This window comes from Penicillium oxalicum, chromosome I (assembly GCF_001723175.1).
Source record: "Penicillium oxalicum strain HP7-1 chromosome I, whole genome shotgun sequence".
Classification (NCBI taxonomy): Eukaryota; Fungi; Ascomycota; class Eurotiomycetes; order Eurotiales; family Aspergillaceae; genus Penicillium; species Penicillium oxalicum.
Genome location: NC_064650.1, coordinates 3,020,795 through 3,037,087, shown reverse-complemented (window position 1 = coordinate 3,037,087; position 16,293 = coordinate 3,020,795). Strand labels below are relative to the sequence as shown.

The following is a 16,293-nucleotide window of genomic DNA, read 5'->3' as shown; positions in this document are numbered from 1 at the left end:
AAATTGTCGTCTGCTTGCTGTTGGTGCGATTGAGGTACCTCGCCTTCAAGACCGAGTGAGGATTGGGTCACTGCAGTGAAAACTGGAGTCAAATCTGTATCCTCATGTTCCACCGACACAATGTACTAGAGGGATCTCAACAGCACAGTGGCTCGAATACACAGACCACCGGCCCCTTAGCCGTGGTATCTCACCCGTGCCATCTCATCTTCACCGTTCGCAGCCAGCGCGACCAACAGCAACTTCTCATGCATACTTGGTAGGTCTGAAGCTCGCATGGGTAAGACACCCAACGCATCTATATTATTATATTATCATTTAATTCATTGACTGGTTCGCTCCAGCTGGTGGATCGCGTTCCATGGGTCATGAATGTGGGTAGCCTCGGCAATGACCCCGGCCTGTTCTTTCCCTTCGAGTCGTCTGATTTTCCACCCAAACCGGTGGCTCAGCTTTCGATTCGGCCAGATCCAGTGGGTGCAATTCTGAAACTAAAAAATTTCCGACAGACAGGTGCACATCACACACCTCACCGCTGCAAGCGGTGTAATGCCAGCCCTTACGATCAATCACGCAACGCGCACGAATGTATTGACCTCGCGGCACCAGGTTTCGACACTCCCAGACACGTATGTAAGAGACGTATATCTCGGGATCAGCTTGAACTCGCCCTGTCATCTCAAACCAAGTCGCTCGATGACACGGCTCTCTAAGTACAATGCTGACAGGGTCAGGCATCCCTATTGAATCATATATCCACAAAATATCTCGCAGACTTTGAATTGTTCAAGGTCTCTAGGTACACGCCAAATACGAAGTTCTCACTTGTCAATTTCTATCCGGAGAAATATTCCAAGCTTGAAGCCATTGGCTTGAAGAAAATTCCAACGCTCAGTGCCAAGGTCGCACACCAGATGAGATAGATGGTCACAGTCGTGCTTTCTGTCCAAAATGTCTGCGTGTTCTTGGAGTCAAACCTCGAGGCATGTCCTTCCTTGGTCCATGCAAGATGGCCCATGCACCAGGATCCCAAAGACGCTAGATTCGGTTCGGCCCTATTCGGCCCTGCAATGTCAAAGCAAGATGAGGGTCATTTTAGGAAAGAGGGGGGCAGCTTGATGGTCAAAAATTGAGTTAACCATTGAACGCTTCGATAATCTTTCGAGATGGGGTGCGAACCCTTGCTTGGGGGGAGGTATGCAAGGCCTGTGCATGGTGTCCTCAGTTGAAGAATCCGTCATTAACAATCTTTGACTGGGCCGGGATGTTGACTCCGGAGAATCCCTCCCGGGCAAAAAATGACCTGGTTCAGAATCCCGCTTGGCGCACAGTGAACTTGAGACCTCTGTGCTCCATCATCTGAGCGGTCGACGATCGCCCCTATGTGCTGAATGTACCTGGCAAACGAGTGTCCGATGCTAAGGCAGAATCTGCGCAAGAGTGCATCGATATGACTCCTTACGGATTCATTCCCATCCCCCCGTTTCCAATTCACACTAATGCTCCTCCAGGCCTCTGCTGTAGAGAGAAAAATTTTCCTCGAGGATACCATTTGAGGAGAAAAAAAAAAGTCAAAGTGCAGTGACACGTATTGACTTTCTTCACCAGCCGAAGCTCAGCCACAGACGCACTTCAAAGTCCCTCCCTCATCCACTTGATCTTCTACGTTTTTTTGCCCTCAAAAGTGTCTTTCAACAAACAAGCCTTGATTTGCGAATAGCTTCAGGGGCCTATCACGCTAGGGGATACAAGCGGGCCATTTTGAAGACGGGAAATGGGAAAACAAGACGGTGTCATGAACAGCGTGGGTGGGGCGTGGGTATCCCACGTTACAGCTCTCGCTATCGGCGATACCACCGCTCTAGACGTCCCACTCACACACATCGCAGGAGTCGAAGTTTCTTTGAGCAATCCCTCCCCCAACTCTGAGGGGCGAGCGGTCTGACTCTCCTGCAACCCCGAGACTCCGCTTGGTGCTATGAGCCTGCCACCGACTACCAAAGAGAGCGGTTGAACGTGGGACCGTACCTCCCTTGCGCTCCGCTCGTGTTAACGTTGCCCAAATGATTTGCTCACGGCGCTCAGGATATAAACTCCTGAAGGGAAGCGGAGACCGATGGCGTGCACCAACCTCTTCATGTCAAGCCAACAGATACCTCAGCCCGCAGCGCCTGCTGGTTGGTCCGGCCTATTGTTGGCCCGATTTCGAGTTGTCTGCGCTGTTTGTTGTCAAAGGGAAGCATGCAGTGGTTCCACTCTCGCGTTTCTGCTGCTGCTATTTGATCCGTGCCTGCCAGCCTGAGCTGAATACATAAGAGCTCGTTTCTGGGAGATGGTCATGGCGCGAGGTGATGGGACACTTTTCCGAATGGATCGTCGTTTCATCATGTGCTGTCACTCGTGACTTGTAATGTCTAGCCAGCGTTGACCAGAGAGAGTTAGCTTGATCTGGACTGGGGCAAAGCACAAGCACAATTTCTTCCTCTCTCTCTCTCGCGAGACTTTACCAAGGTGAGCATGTCATGGCGCAACAATCAACCCATGTTTCAATAAACAACAAACACGGTAAACTCAAAAAGCTTCCATCCTGTCGGACTCATTCTTGCGTAGTCGTCCAGTCTAGACTAGTCCGACAAAGATCATTCTTGTACGTCAGTCAGGGGGTCATCTAAACGCAACAGCAATCCATAGGTCCATCCGAGAATAACCGTTCCATTGCCCACCAAAATAAGTCATTCCTGTTGAAACTCTTTATCTTGGGCCGAGCGAGTCGTGATGATTGCGTCGCACGTGCCCACGGTAGTGTGTTTGATTCTCACTTTTGGAGTGGGGACACTTCTCGGGATTTGTGGCCAATGAGAGATTGTATCATCCTTCCTACATACAATACTCTGTCCTCGGGAGTTTTTGTTTATTCTTTTAATCCTGAGTGGATGCCCTGTACTCTCTTCCCAATTAGATATCATTGGAGTGGAAAATTTGAGCTATTGGTTTTCCAGCACAGCTGGCTGTTGATCCCTTCTATGTACCTAAATTTGATCTGGCCGATGAAAGCTCCACCCATCATACATACCTACATCGGTAGGTGCCCAATGAGTAGTAGGATTCCTCCAGCGAGTTTTTGAACAATTTGAAAGATCGGAGATCCAAAGACAGATCCATCTGATGGAACGAACGAGTCATGTACTGTATGTACCTCAGTGACTATCTACTCATTGGGCACCTACCAATGTAGGTATGTATGATGGATGGAGCTTTCATCGGCCAGATCAAATTTAGGTACACAGTATACCTATACCTACCATTTACGGCACACATTGTGCCTAAGACCTAATCTACTGTAGTGCTCTTATACGTAGTAATCGGATTATTCGATCCGGGTGCCTTCATTGTCACAATAGAGACCGGTGTTGGTAGAAAGAACACAGAAGCATATAGAGTACTATATCCTACGCAGGGGCAAGGGATAAGCAGCAATCAATATTCAGAAAGCTGGACAGCCCATTCAACAGACATTGGGTTAGGTCCCTGGTATTTACCTAGCCGGAATATAAATCCTTTCTTTAAATAGAAGCCTAGGTTAAGAATGGTGATGTCAATGCAGCATGAGGGAAAATGGCACTGAGTTGTCCACCATATGGAAATGAGAGATCACAGTGTGAACCTTCTGTGTGGCTGTTTAGTACTGTGGGCTACAATCGCTACGAGAATCCATTCTTGGCCCTGATGGCCTCCGATTCCGGACCAGCGTTCACAGTTGCAACTCAGGCCGTAGCCCTAATGTGAGGCCCACCCGCGCCTTGAGGACCACATATGCCTCTACCTATCGCAGCATCCTTCGTTGTACGTAGCAGCCAAAGCATGAGAGAATCACGTGTATAAGAGAAGGATTTTGTAGGGAAATTCGACAAACTTAACAGAGAGCTTTGGGTATTGTAAGCCTGGGGACGACAGCACATGCAAATGAGCTAATGGACAAGAGAAAGTGAAACCAACTATGTACATGAATATGAAAAGGGCAGGGTAAGCGGTTAAGCACTATGCAAGGAAAAAACTGGACAGAAGCATAACGCATGTACTGCCTCTCGGAGCAATGCGTCAAGTCTCGAGTAGAGGGGATGAGAAAGCCTCGCAAACGAGACCGGATAATGACCCTCTACAGCCACGCAATGCTGCCCGACTACGACTGCGTCGGCTGCGACATCAATAAATGGGACGACCCTCATCCCATCGACGGGCCTGTCTTGGACTAGTGGCAGGATCGTCATTGCCGTCAATAGTCGCGGGCTGAGTCTCAGCTGCGGCGTTCAAAGGCGAAGGCAACAAGTGCCGTGCACTGTCGCGACGGCCAACGTCACCCACCGCGTTTCCGGCACCCCCGGGAGTGCTAACGCTGCCAATACCCCCAATCCATTCCCAGCACCTGGCCACGTCGCCGCTCCGACCCTCCCGAACGGCAGCACGGACATTGGCGTTGCCCTCAACAACACGACGCACGCGTTGCCATAGCTCCTCGCGCCTTTTGCCATGTAGCTCGGATCGGAGGACGTCATCGCGAAGCTGACCGATGGGGATATAAGGCTCAACGGCACCGCCTCGAGCATGTAGCGCCGCTTGCGTTGCCAGCCGGTCAAGCGTCGTGGCCACCAGCTCGGGCACACGGGCAATGTCTGAACGACGTGCGCGGACTCGAGCGCGCGCGTAGGCTAGACCACACGCCACGAGGATCAAAAGTGAAAGAGGGAGTCGATACGCGAGGAGAGCCAGTCGGACGTAACGGCGGGCGGCGCATCGGAGGGGGAGTCGGGCTGTTGAGGTTGAGCTAAGGAGGAGGACGTCGGAAGGTCTGTCATGGCAAGCGCGCCGCTGTTAGTTCCGGTGAACAATGTCAGAATCGAGACCCTTTCATAGAGCACATTCCATCTTCACGAGAAAATCCGGAACCATTGTACAAAAGCGCTTTTGGAAGTAAAAAAAAAGAGTCAAGAGCCACGTACCGGTCAGAGTCGCTTACAATTTCATCTTTCTCGATGATATCGCCCAGGGCACCCTTCCAAAGATCTTCAAATTCGGCCTCGCTGAGGCCTTTGCGCCTTTTCTTCCCAACTTCCTCCTTGAGCTGCGCCTCTGAGATCTCAGGTGTGATACGCTTTCCGTCATCATTCAACTCGCCACACTCGTATTTGGCTCGGCGCTCTCGAAGCTCCTCGATAGCCTTGTCTGCCACTGCCTTCACACGACGCGCCTTCTCACTGTCGGGCTCACATGTTGGTGGAAGCGGGATTAAACCCCCTAAGGAAAGAGGATGGGGCTTGAGAATAAAGTCGTGCTCACATCGGGCCTCGAAGTCGGGATAGCAAAAGGCATGAGGCGGACAAGGCTCACAGCGTGGCTCGAGAACATTAGCCCATTCTGGAACCTTAGTCTCTGCCAGTGACCATGTCGGTTTCCCAAGGCCACAATATCCGATTTCGATTTTCTCCTTTCGCCACCACATACCGAAACTTCCTAGCACGGAGAGGATCACGAACCACGACGCCATAATACTTGCGGAGCTTTGCTTCTTAGCAGGCTTGCGTGCCTGAACAATGGGCGCGAAGTGCTCACTCTCAAGGGCGAGTTGCTCATCGGGCGTGAACTCTTCGCCGGTGAAAACGTCATGCTCATCATACATCTCCCCATCGTCCTGTTCATATTCAAATTCCTCTTCGGGCTCTTCTTTAGTAGGCTGAAGGCGGGTTGAGAAGTCGAAGATGTCTCTTGAGGGAGCATCTAGGCCGTCTTCCTGCTTTACGGCGCCAGGCGTAACCGACTTGCGCGCTCGCAAGCTGTTCTTGAACGCAGGACTTTCTGTAGACAATCGACCTCCACTCTTGCGTTTTCCGTCTCGGCTTGTCCGTCGGCTGCTGGCGATGTCTGAAGGGCTTCCGCTCTGAAACGGGTTCTCATCGGTGAAAACGCTGTCATGTCTGGGCTCGGTCTTAACAGAGGGTGTCATGTCATCCACTTCTGTTGAGGGAATGACGGAGCTCCGTCGGAGTTTGCGCGCGGTGGATTTACGAGGGGACACGCCGACCGCAGGGACCGGGGTCGCCATTAAATCATCTCCAGTTTCAGTGTCCGAAGCCCGAGGGTGCTTCCCGACAGATCTCGCAGTCACCTTGCGCCTCGTGGTAGCAGGGGTGGCCGGTGCGTTCCCTCCATCCGTTTCCACAGTCGATCCCCGAACACTTCGTCGCGAAGCACCGCGCCGAGTCTCGGTAGTTGAAGGGGTCGGAGGCGGGAATTTAATGTCCTGCTCATCCTCGTCGCCCGTGATGGAGGTCTCCCGACTCATATCTGTAATGCCTGCACTTGTCCTCCTGACCTTCTCGCGCTCCCGTAACAGTTTCCTGGCCTGGGGGATGACTTCATCCTCAAGGATACGAATCAAGTGCGCTTTCTTCGCAGATGCCGGATATGGCACGTCATGACTCACGAGAATGGAGCGAAGACGCGGCACAGTAAGAGAATTCAGATCGAAGTCTGGCGACAGATAATCGAGATCGTCCGACATGGTATCTTGCACAACAGAGATCGGTTGCTCGATGTCGCTAGGTGGCAGTGGTGGTGAAGGAGTTGGCGAGTGGTCGCCGAAAAACGTGCGATTCGCCAAAGATGGGCCGCACCAACCGAGATCAACCGAGAGGGCTGAAAGCGAGGCGTAGCGATGCGACGCGATGCAGCTCAGAGCGTGGTGACGAAGAGAAAATCAATTTGTCACTGGCTGTATTTCAAATCTAGCCTGAGGCTTCAATGGTGATGGAAAATGTGAATGTTTGTCCACCTGTCCAAAAGCCCAGGATGGTTGGTCAGACTCGTAGCCAGGGCAACAGGCGGGCCAGGCAGGTGTGAAGGACGTGAGAGCCTTAGGGTGGAAGTCTGGTTAGGAACAGACTTATGACTACTGGCCGGCTTCGAATTTCTAAGTGGAATGCTTTGGGCTAGTTCAATGAGAATTCAATGATGAGGCCTGGACAAAGAGGCCTGAAGCAGGAGAAGGTCAAGAAAGAGAAGAGAATCATGCAAGTTGGATGTGAAAGAGCGTCGCACGATGACGCAGGAAACAAACAGACAAGACACGTGACTGTCTCGCCACCTACAGCCCGCTCACGAAGGAGCTCAGCTTGTGTGGAAACGCTTGGGTGACCTCGACCAGTAAATAATAAATAATAGGACGTGATGGATGCACCATGGATGCAGTCGTGTATTGTACACTTCATGTATACTACGAGGAGTTCCAGACTGCCATACGAACTTGTCTCGGAAATCCTTTCATTGGGATTTGGCCCATGGCTACTACTATTTCCCCAGGTGGATGAACGCAAGACGGGAAACCTCCCGGTGTTACTTACTTCTCAAGACTACTGCAGATACATATGGGTGAGCACACGTCAAAATCGGTCAGATCAAATCAAATCAAATCAAATCTGAAAGTAATGGTCCGAAAATGGTTGTAAGCCACATTCACCCCCATGCTCCGTGTCCACCTATGCCGCACATAAAACACAAGAAAAGAATATCAAAACCCCAGCCGAGACCAGTCCCTTTCAAATGTCAGATACCGCCCAAGCACAAGGGAAAGAACAAAATAATTAACAGGTCCTGGAAGGGGGAGAAGCAAGAAAGCACCAGGGGGGGGATAAGTGAAAGATTGGGCCATGAAAGAGCGCTCAAAAGGTCATAATGAGGCTGACCTCACGAAGATCAGACTGCGAGAGTATGTCTGACAAAGATATGTGTGCATGCCGCCTGATTATCGATTGTTGCGGGAGTCGAAGGAACGGAGATTGTCCAAGTGGGGGAAAGACGATGAAGCGGACGTCAGATTACTATCACCGCTGAGGTTTGAGTGCATCGTAATGCCACCGTAGTGAGGAGCGGGTGGCCCACCAGGAATGCCAGCAGCCCCGGTGCCTACCTGCTCTTGGAGGGCACGGTATTCTGCCAGCTGTGTGGCCAGTTGTTGGAAGATATCGCCAATGGGAGCAGCATGATCCTCGAGCTTGTCCCCTGGCTTGAAAGGGCGCATCAGGTTGCGTATCGCGAGAGTATTGATGTTGACCTATATGGGTTGCAAGTGAGTACAGGGTATCGAACAAAAAACATGAAAGAGAACCTTACCTCGATGCGAGTAACCTGCTGGTCGATCAAGCTGAGCACAGTCGGGTCGTTGAGCTCGCCGCCATGATTTTTCACCATGTTGAACAGCGCGAGGTTGGGTTCCCGGAGTCCTTTGTCGCTGGGATTCTCCAGGGCACTGCAAAGTCTTTCAAGACGAAGGGTGACCTCCCAGAGTCGCCAGATATCGTCGGTATTTAAGTTGAGCTGAGACGTCTTCTCAATTGTTGCTGGCTGTCCCTCCTTTTCGATATTAGATTCTTCCAAGCTCGACAGGCGACCTGCTAGCGCATGAGGATAAACAAGGTAGAGTGGTTCGGGGTTCTCCAGTCCTTTGAGTTTCCGCTCGCCCTGATCTTTGATCACAAAGCCTTGGCTATTCAGCTGATTCAGCTCGCGGCGAATGTTATGTCCCAGACTATCAACTCGTGGATGGCTGTCAGTTGAACTGGTAGAGGCAGATCGCTCGGCATCAGCAAATATCTCCAGGTTGCGCTGGATATCGCTCATGAAATCGGAGGAGACAAAGATCTGTCCGCCATCAGCAACAGCGGAAATTCGAGATGCTCGGTTGACCATCGGACCAAAGTAATCCATGCGGTTCGTGACAGGATCTCTCTCACAGACAGGCTCACCCCAGTGGCCGCCCATGCGCACAGACAATCCGCGGGAGATGATGTTTCCTTCCACATCGGTGACGACCTCACACTGGGGCTGATCAAGAATTTCAGTAGGCCATTCGGCTTCCAAAAGACTATTCTGGCAATTGAAGCACCAAAGTAAAGCCGCAGTCGTGGTGGAAAAGGCCACCATGAAAGCATCGCCTTCCGTCTTGACCTCGTAGCCGCCAATGATTCCTAATTGCCGCCGAAGGATATCATTATGGATGGAAATCGCCGAGCGCATGGCGTCTGGACAGGTCTCCCACAGACCAGTCGATCTTTTGATATCGGTAAATATGATGGCCAATTCACCGATGGGTGCGTCCACGTAGTCGAAGCGCGCAAGGCGAGTATCCGCTGGCACGTCTCGAGGTCTTCGTCGAATCTTCGTTGAGGGAACGATACCGTCATCCGGGAATGTCGAGCGTTCCAGGTTCATGCTCGGTCGCGACCACTTCTTCTGGCGGCGCTGAAGTTCACTGACACCCAGAATCATCACCATCAACTTGTTGGTTGCTCCAAACGAGATCGCAAGATCGCGAAGCTTCTGAGCCGCAAGCATCAAATTGGGATAGACGTCTCTTGCCACGTCAACGACTAATTGAGGGGTAACGAACTCCCACAATTCTTTTGAACCCAAAATGATCATCTCATCCTGCTCCGTGAGGGTTGTATGTAATGTAGATGGGGCGGCGATGACAGCGGGCATCATCGGGAAATGACCGAAGCACCTTGAGACAGTGAGCACATCATTCAATTTGCCATTGCGCGAAACAAATCCGCCGGCAGAACGAATACGTGCACGTTCACTTGACTCTGCCGGGTCATGAACACGAGTCAACTGGCGTGATGAGCCATCTTGTTTCACAAGAATTGCTTGGGCGTCACCAACATTGGCCGCGTACAAGTCCATATTGTTCAGGTAGAGCACAGTGGCAACCCCGCCGGCGTGAATGTCGTCGCGACAGAGCTGTTTTGATGCGGCCGACCCGCGGTTATATTGCCTGAGTTCCCGATCATCGATTGAACGGTACGCATGCCCGGCCATGTTCTTATTCAGAGACAAGAATGTGCGTCGAAGTGCATCGAGCGGAGTTTCCTCCTGGCCTGTCTGTAGTCTCTTGAGTTCACGGGAAAAGGTGGGAGTAAAGTTCTCATGAAGGTACTTCGCAACACGGGAGCCACCACTGGACATCGTGGAACCGTCAAACATACCCACCAACGTCTCGACATTGTCAGGCTTCAAGCGAGGAACTATCATGTCGATAATTGAAAGATGCTCGGTTCGGCCCAGCGTATCGGCCATTCCGTAAGCGAGCGATCCGGCCAAGGACGCAGAGGTTCTTACACGGCGATCTTCGTTCTCGTCAGGAATGGTCGGAATTGTCAACGTGACATCCATGAGACCCAGGACTCGGAGATGAGTGAGGGAGGAGAAATCGGTCAGGTCCGCACCACTTCCAGTCGACTGGCCAATGGTGCCAATATTTGGCTTGATCTCGAGCCGCTTGTTACCTGAAAAATTGAGGTACCTCAAACTCCGGTTCCAATTCCAATTCCAATCGTATGGCCAGTTGGACACATTATATTTCAGTGCATTACTTCCCGCATCGAGAACGGATAGCTTGCTGACTTTGCAAAGCTCCGCGGGCAAGACTTGGAACCGATTACCATTGATGTGCAGCACTTTGAGGTTGCTACCTTCTTCCAGATCGTCGGACGGAAGCGATGTCAGCTCATTGCCTGACAGGTAGAGCTCTGAAATCAATGGCCATCTTTTGAGAACACCTTGTGGGAGCTCTGTCAGCTCATTGTACGACAGATTCACGATGCGCAGCTCAGGCAGACGCGCTAGTTCGCGGAAGATATCGTCATCCAGCTGGTTGTCCGCAAGGTACAGGTTTCGCAGAGACCCGGCAAACGTCACAGTCGCTGCGTGCTGTGAGAAATTGGAATCCTTGCGAGATCCAGAGCTTGTATCAGTGGCAGTCCGCGATGCCGCAGATACCTTTCGCGGGCCTGTGTGGCCGACAGAAGGAGTAGTGGATGGATGACGGTGAGAGGCATTGGGAGGTGAACTAGATCCACCGAGGCCACCGGATGTCTGACTAGGGCGGCGTAGACTGCCTGGCTCATCCAATGGGCCGAGTTCCTCGTAGCTCGGATTTCCGCTCAGCGCTGGCGTCGCCATTGGAGTCGTGGTGGGTTCACCAGGAACCAGAGGCTGGGGCGCACCATGCTTGGGGAAAGTAGTCAAGAGGTTCGTAGAGACGTTCAAAGTTTCCAACTTTGCGCAGTGCCAAATTTCATCGGGTAGAAATTTGAGATTACACTCCCTCGCGTTGAGTTCCTTGAGTTCTGTGAGGCATCCGATGGTAGCTGGCAATGATCCCAGTGGATTCTTTATGATGCTGAAATGTTCGAGTCGGCGCAGCTTGCCAATTTGCACGGAAATTGAGGACAGATGATTTTTATCGAGAATCAGCTTGGATACGTTGGGTAGGTTCTCAAACATGGCGTCACGGAACTGCGATATCTTCGCCGACGCCAAATTCAATGAACTAAGGGTCGGCATAGGAGCATCAATGTCGAATTGAGTGAGAGGATTGTGGTCCAAGTGGAGATTGCGAAGCTTAGGGAACGCGCCACGGAACCGCGAAATAAGATTGTGGCCAAAGAAAACTTGCTCCAGCCGCGGCAGTCGAGAGATATTGTCAATATTGGTGATTGCATTGAATCGGCCATCTATCTCCTTCAGGTTCGCCAGCTCTCGGAACGAGTCGTCAAGCGCACCGCTGATATTGTTGTTTGTCATCCATAGGCGCTCGAGCGTAACCAACTGTCCAATATTAGGGATTTCCTCGATGCTGTTAAAGCTGATGTCAAGATCAACCAAGCTTCGCAATTTGCACAAAAATTCAGGAAATTCCTTGAAGCTGTTGGAAGACATGTTCAAACTCCGAAGGTACTGGAAATTCCCAAAGTAGCTGGGCAACTTTGTCAATTGGTTGTTTGCCATCTTGATGCTGACCAGACCAACTAATCGGTCTAATTGTGCATGTTCCAGCTCTTCCAGACAGTTGTTGGAGATATCCAGGTAAGTGAGACGAGAAGCCAGGCTGAAGCTCGCAGGAAGATATCGAGCCTCATTGCCAATATATTTGATCTCTCGCAAATTGGTGCAACCTTGGATGAAATCCTTCGGTACGTCCAATGAAAGGTTTCTGGACAAATTGAGTGAAATGATTTCCAGAGACTTCTTATAAAGCGTGATTGGAATGGTGACCAGACTTCGACCTTGAAGATCAACGTGACTGAATTTCGACATTTTGCTGAATCCTGGGTCGCCCTCGAGGCTGGTGTAGCCACTTAGCTTTGTCGGCAGAAAAATGAAGCGACAAAGATAACTGTGGTCCTCTCGACCAATGTCCTCAATGCGATCTTTGTCGGTGTACCCAACCTGCTCCAGCAGTCTTTTTTGCATTAAAATCGGACGTTCGTTATGTTCAAGCTGTCGCGATAAGTCGTTTTTCCGTAGCACAATTTCATAGTTGTTAAGGTGATCTTGGAGGAAAGACTTTCTTCCAAGCATATACAAGATTTCAGCAACAGTGGCGTTCACGCCGGCTGAGAGCGTCGCAAATGTCGAATCGATGCGGAAAATTCGAATGAAGTATGCCGCACTAGTTGGCTGCTGAGGTACTGCTTCCACAAGCGGCTCTTTCTCCTTCTTTACAGCCCAACTTTCAGGTGCAGACCACGTGTCAAGACCAGCGCCTTGCTCAGGCCTGGCTGGATCCTCTCGTGGCGTGGTAGTGCCATCGGCGATTCGTCTCATCTGACCCGGAGAAGCTGCGCGAACAATGTCATTCATATCTTTCAGATTGGTGTCGAGCTTGAAGACATGTGAGCCTTCTTCGTCCTGGACAGCGTTCTCCCTTGATGCGTGACCATCTCCACCAATTGGGAAGCGCCCCTTCAACTTTCGCTTCGATCCATCCTTTTTCCTGTCCGATTCTGCCACATCGAGACGAGTTGAGCTGCCCTCTAGGCTGGGTTGTCGCCTCAGTGTGTGATCGTGCTTGGACTTATCATACGGTTTGTGTCCGCCCGGCAACAGATGTCGGACTCGGGTCAAAAGACCACGCTTGTCATGCTGACCGCCGGGGGAATTCTGGCCATGTTCGCGATAGACGGCGCTTTGGAGACTTGGAGTTGGACTAGTGGGCCGGCCCAGCGTAGTTTGGGAGCTCATTGCACTGGAGGAATTGAGATATTGTTCACCGCCGTAAAAGGGCTTCGAGCCGACTCCAATATCATCCCGCCCGCCTGCGGGTCGGCCATGATATCCAGCCAAGTCACCCGCCAGGGTGGGCTTTTCTCTCTTGCTCCTCGAGTGACGGTGTCCGTTGGCCGTTCTTCGGCTTGGCTCTCTGGTGATTCCACGAGTGTTGCTACTGGTTGAGGCCAGACGCTGCCCATCCGGTCCGGTAGGCACTTGTCGGACAGGTGCTTCACCGTATTGCGAAATATCGTTGACATTCTGGTACAGCCATGGAGTCACTTCGCTTGAAGGAGCCGGCGTTCCAGCTCGGGTGCGTGCATGCCGTTGCGAAGCTTCTGACCCATCGGAGTTGGCCCTCTCCCTCGCCTTGACCTTGTCGACTAGACCCCCGCGTTTGCCGAACGAGCTGTACGAGCCGTCCTCGTCTGGCTCGTCTGGCACGGGCCACTCGTCGCTCGCTGACGCTTTGGACTTCTTCTTCCACAGTCTAGCTCCGGTGCTCGATTTTGATCCCGTGCTGCTTGTCATGCTCGTTGCAGACGGTCTGCGGTGGTCGGTGTTCCAGTCCAAGTCACCAGGCTCACTGGCGAAAGTCCGCCCGGTGGTTGGACGGAATGTTGCTGATGCTGGAGACGGTTCATATTCAGAAGCTGAATTCAGAAATGTACCGGGGCCATCAGAGCTACCTGGTGTGACCCAAGGAGCGATTGAATCAGGTTCTTCGGGTTTAGGCCGTGGAGGATGAATCGGAGGGGGGTGGAAGCTAGAAGAGGAACACATTGGGTCGTCGCCTGCTCCAAGGACTGCCAGAGCCTTGCGATGGTGACTGAAGCCAGAGCCCTTGCGCTCCTCGGTCGGAGAGATATCGGGGGAGTTCCACGTCCATCCCCAGTCGATTCCAACCGGTCTCGGAGGACCTGATCTGCAAGTAGAGTTATTTCAGCCTCCCTCACGTGTCTTATTTATTTTTGCTTGTTGAACGGCATGCATTGCGTGATCTTCTCCGATGCGTGAACCAGATCCTTAGCGGAGGAAGAAAGCCTTACCTTTCTGCACCTATTGATCCTGGGAACTGTTCAGCGTTGCGACCGTCGAATGCTGGCTCCAGCTCATCGGGACGCAAGGACTCGGTATTCCGGACAGTGTCTTGAGACTTCCAGCTCCCGGCGGAGCTCTCAGAGCCCTGTCGGTCGGGTTGCTCATGATCCCGCGTGGGCATGGCTGATCTTGAGATTGGCCAAATCTCCGTCGAGGCCTAGGACAATTCACCACGCACAGCGTCCGCGAGTATCATGAGACCTTCAAGGCCGCGCACCATGAATGGGTGGTGTGCTTGAACTGGTAATTTCGGTGTGGGAGGTCAAATCGTGACTGTAGTCGGCGGCGTGTGGCACGGTTCTGTGATCGCGGATGCTTGCGCCACGGGGCGGAGCTCGAGGCCTGAGGATTGGAGGCAGCTGGCCGACGTGACGGTTTGTCTGACGAATGGGAGAGGCCTTGGAGAATATCAATGGTACTGATCAAGGTGAGATTGCGGACGAGAGCGATGTCATCGATGAAAAGGGCGACACGACAGGATCAACTGCGAGGGTCAAAAGTCACGCCAGAAAAGCTGAGGGGCCGGTGCGGGTGCGGGTTTCGGGCGATCAGGCAAAGGACAATCACCACTGGGTCATGATCTGCCAGCAGGATAGAGGTCAAGTGGGAGGAAGTGAGCCGGCCAACTGAATCAAGCAGCCGACCTGAAACGTGCGGCTGATCTCCGTCGAGGCCACAGCGAGGTGCGACACACGTGAACGGGGTTTGGTTGAGCGAATGAGAAGAGATACGGAAAACTGCTGAGTCTTGGAGGGGGGAAAGGGTTCAGCCAGTGCACAAAGGAGGAACCTGAATACCGCTGGCTCAAACTTGGCCGATCAAGATAGAGGTTGGATCGGCAGAAGAGGGGGGGAGAGGAGGTAGAAGAAAGGATGAAACGAAGAGCTGCCGCACACGGTCGGATGAGGGAGAGGAGTTGAGGCTCAATGCGCTAGAGAGCTTCAAGTTCGGCGAAATGATTGGCCTGTAGCTCGATGAGCCTCGGAGTCAGACAGCCGGTCATCCAAGCAGAAATCCGCAACAGCAGGAGATTAAATGAGTATCTCACTACCTTTTGTCGACAAAAGATTCAATTGCCTTGAGCCTTGAGCAGTTTGTGTCTGGGGCTGGTGGTCCGTGACGCTGTCCGTGCTTGATGGGGAGTTTGGTGGAGCTCGGGAGGGCCTTTTCTTTCCTTTTGGGTGCTGGCGACAACGCTTAGTCTTGTTGGTGGGGGATGGTCCCGTGGTCAATCTTGGTCCTTACCGATAGGCTCGTGTGTGAGGCAGACTAGCATTGGGCAGGATGAAAGAGGGAGAGGAGTCAAGAGGGCTCGCCACATTCACAGAGAAACCAGGATTGGAGCATCAACTACGCAGTTCTTGCGGCAAAACTCTCACCGTATGGACTATCCTGTGCAGAGACGTCTACCTTCCATCAGGTTCAGGACATCAACAAATTGGCAGCTATCTTTATTATACCCATATCCTTCTGGACGGGGAATCTGACATTGTGAGAGCCAAGGAGTACAGCTACATCTTTTCCTTTTTGGTCGTCCCACGGTGCAGAAAGATGACATTCGTCATCGCACCTTGGATGCAGTTACGGTTTCGTGGGCTACAAGGGCCAACGAACGGTTGAAGGTCCAGATTTGATTTACTAGAGTTGAAATGCGGACATTTTGTACCAGCAACCTACTAGCTTTAGAGTCGTACCTGTAGAACCAATAGAAGACGATAAGAGAGCTGGTTAGGTGATACCTATTTCCGTTGCCTCATTTTTGTTGTTGTCATGAATAACAGAGTCAAGGCTTGCGTGGCAACATCTCCGAGATATATGGATTACGTCCACCACGTCGACGTTCAAAGTTGACCGTGCCCCCAAATCCACCCATTTGCATAGATGTAAGACAGGGCCTGCCTTGTCTGTCAGGCACAGAAAGCATAGGTATAGGTAGTCTTCTCTCGCGTAGCCTCGGGATCAGCAAGCTTCATGGCTGGCGAACTGCTAAATTAGTAGCGGAAGACCGTCATCAACGAAAAGAAGAACTCCCCAAGGAGAATTCCCAAGCTAAATACTGTTGGGAATGATTTCCTCAATAGCTAAGAC

At 51.9% G+C, this 16,293-nt stretch overlaps 3 protein-coding genes across 3 annotated transcripts; 1 reads left to right on the top strand and 2 right to left on the bottom strand.

Moving 5' to 3' along the window:
- Positions 1-368: 368 nt before the first annotated feature.
- POX_a00991 (uncharacterized protein) lies at positions 369-923 on the top strand (the record flags this gene model as incomplete). The annotated part of the gene is made up of 2 exons (XM_050109921.1): positions 369-633; positions 775-923. The coding sequence occupies 2 exons, from the start codon at positions 369-371 to the stop codon at positions 921-923; spliced, it is 414 nt and encodes a 137-aa protein (XP_049973689.1).
- Positions 924-4,203: 3,280 nt separating this feature from the next.
- Positions 4,204-6,556, bottom strand: POX_a00990 (uncharacterized protein; the record flags this gene model as incomplete). Its single annotated transcript, XM_050109920.1, has 2 exons — positions 4,204-4,846; positions 4,998-6,556. The coding sequence occupies 2 exons, from the start codon at positions 6,554-6,556 to the stop codon at positions 4,204-4,206; spliced, it is 2,202 nt and encodes a 733-aa protein (XP_049973688.1).
- A 1,239-nt stretch (positions 6,557-7,795) lies between these two features.
- POX_a00989 (Adenylate cyclase) lies at positions 7,796-14,326 on the bottom strand (the record flags this gene model as incomplete). Its single annotated transcript, XM_050109919.1, has 3 exons — positions 7,796-8,104; positions 8,164-14,029; positions 14,154-14,326. The coding sequence occupies 3 exons, from the start codon at positions 14,324-14,326 to the stop codon at positions 7,796-7,798; spliced, it is 6,348 nt and encodes a 2,115-aa protein (XP_049973687.1).
- Positions 14,327-16,293: the final 1,967 nt, after the last annotated feature.